General features: G+C 31.6%; 1 protein-coding gene across 5 annotated transcripts in view; it reads left to right on the top strand.

The window, feature by feature from the left end:
• Nucleotides 1-6: 6 nt before the first annotated feature.
• LOC122633087 overlaps nucleotides 7-1,936 on the top strand; it is a 2,056-nt gene continuing 126 nt past the window's right edge. The window contains exons 1-3 of one of the 5 annotated variants that reach the window (XM_043820624.1): nucleotides 7-475; nucleotides 559-1,836; nucleotides 1,931-1,936. The exon at nucleotides 1,931-1,936 is cut by the window's right edge and continues 126 nt beyond it. In XM_043820624.1, coding sequence (XP_043676559.1) covers nucleotides 897-1,836; nucleotides 1,931-1,936 — 946 coding nt within the window. In that variant the 5' untranslated portion in view covers nucleotides 7-475; nucleotides 559-896. Of the gene's footprint in view, nucleotides 1,837-1,930 lie in introns of all 5 variants that reach the window. The other 4 variants (XM_043820626.1, XM_043820625.1, XM_043820627.1 and 1 more) reach the window with 4 other exon arrangements.

The following is a 1,936-nucleotide window of genomic DNA, read 5'->3' as shown; positions in this document are numbered from 1 at the left end:
TTTTTTATTAATTAGAGATATGAAAAAAAATTCTTTTTTCTCTCTTGGAGTTATTGCTGTAGCGTAAAACAATCGAATATCGCGTTGAACGTATATCATTTTTTATGCATCGTTTACGTCATTCTATTAGAATCGATGACGTCAACATAACCTTCAAAAAAACCATTACAAATGTATACAATAACATCTGCCTCTTTAATTTAATCTTTTCAATATACAAAGTCGATCTTAATAAACAATTGTTGCTTAATGTACAATCAAACTGTAGAGAAATAATTCAAACGTCCAATTACACTTTTTTTTATTTTTATTCGTGATGATTCAACGTGATACAAATTTGTGTAACATTTAACAACGAAGAAAAAAATCGTAAAATTTATTATCAAAGTATCAAAGAAACATTTACATCGATCAAAAAAAAAAAAAAAAATACATTGTGTCAAAAAAAAAATGATCATCGATTGTGATGGAATCAGTAAGTAAAAAAAAAAAAAAGTTGGCGGGAAATTCGAAATTTGGAACCGTGCCGATCGATCGTCACAATCGTTTACGTTTTAGGAAAAAGATTAAAAGGGATCTTGAGTAATTAATTTCTGAGAAAAAGTGAGAAAGGATTGTAAAAATGTCACGAAAGTGTCAACAGAAACATTGGAGCGACCCTTTGTTGAGCAGACATCATTTTTCCTATTTACCAGCAACTTCGGAGGAAGATGACATAGATTTTGTTCAACAGCGTGTAATTTCGGGGGAGGATTACTCAATGGACTGCTGTTTGTGTCAGGAACATTATAATAAGAAAAAGTCAACCAAGTATTTGATCAACGATGATATCAAGGCAGTAATTTGAATGCACGTATTGTTTTGAAAATGGCAACGAATCAGAGTTAGATAGAAAGATGTATAAAGAAATTTGTAGATACGTATGTATACTTTACGTGTTACCCAAACAGAGATCAAATAGACTACGTTCGCAACGAGCAAGAGAGAACATGGAATTAAGGTTGATTGGAAGTCAGGTTGAAGAAGCCATAGGCGATGACAGACAAGCAGTTTTGATACAACAGTTGGATCTTGTCAGCAATGCGCTCGAAGCATTAATCCATTACATCCAATCCTTACAAGTAACGAATTTAGCTGCTCAAAGGATTATGGACGTTGGACATTTGTTAATTAATAGTCGTTTGTCTTTGAGCGATGGTAACTCAACAAGTTTCAAATTTTTAACCGGACAGATTCAACAGGTAGAAAATTTAGAGAACGACTGTTTTATACATCAATATTTATACTTTAATGATCGAGTTTATCAGATAGAGAATAAAGAGAAGTGTCGTGCATCGTTCTTACAAGACTTGAAGGAACACTGTTCGAAGAGCATGACGATGTCCAAACAATTACGTATTTTAATAGAGGAACATAAATCAAGGAAAGAAGATTTCTCCATCGCTGCGAAAAACTTTCAAAATTTTCTTAATAAATCAAAATTGTCGTCGTCGCAATTAGAAAAATTACGTCGACAATACGATACTATTTTAGAGGATTATCAAGAGAGTAGACAAATTTTGGACGTAAGATTGCCGAAAGTCGTGAACGCGTACGTAAACAGAAATAGCATTATCGTTTCTATTAATTTTGAGGTTAACACCGTATACGTCATATCCTTCGAAAAGTTAGTAGTTTTTCTTAAACTTGAACGTTGTTGTTATGGTTGCAGACGATTGGTAACATTGCACGAAGGTTTTGCTAGGATAGTCGAATTTTTTAACGACTTGGATTATTTCAAAGAAATTTCGGAAATATTTAAACAATTGAAAGAGAATTTGTACGTCGAAGATTTAGGTAATTGAAGAAAAGAAAAAAAAGAAATAATAATAATAATAATAATAATAATAATAATAAATTTTTTAATCGTACTTTTTATTTTTCGATACAGTAAAAG

Source organism: Vespula pensylvanica, chromosome 11 (assembly GCF_014466175.1).
Source record: "Vespula pensylvanica isolate Volc-1 chromosome 11, ASM1446617v1, whole genome shotgun sequence".
Lineage (NCBI taxonomy): Eukaryota > Metazoa > Arthropoda > Insecta > Hymenoptera > Vespidae > Vespula > Vespula pensylvanica.
The sequence above is the reverse complement of the archived record's forward strand: the minus strand, read 5'-3'. Positions and strand labels throughout refer to the sequence as shown.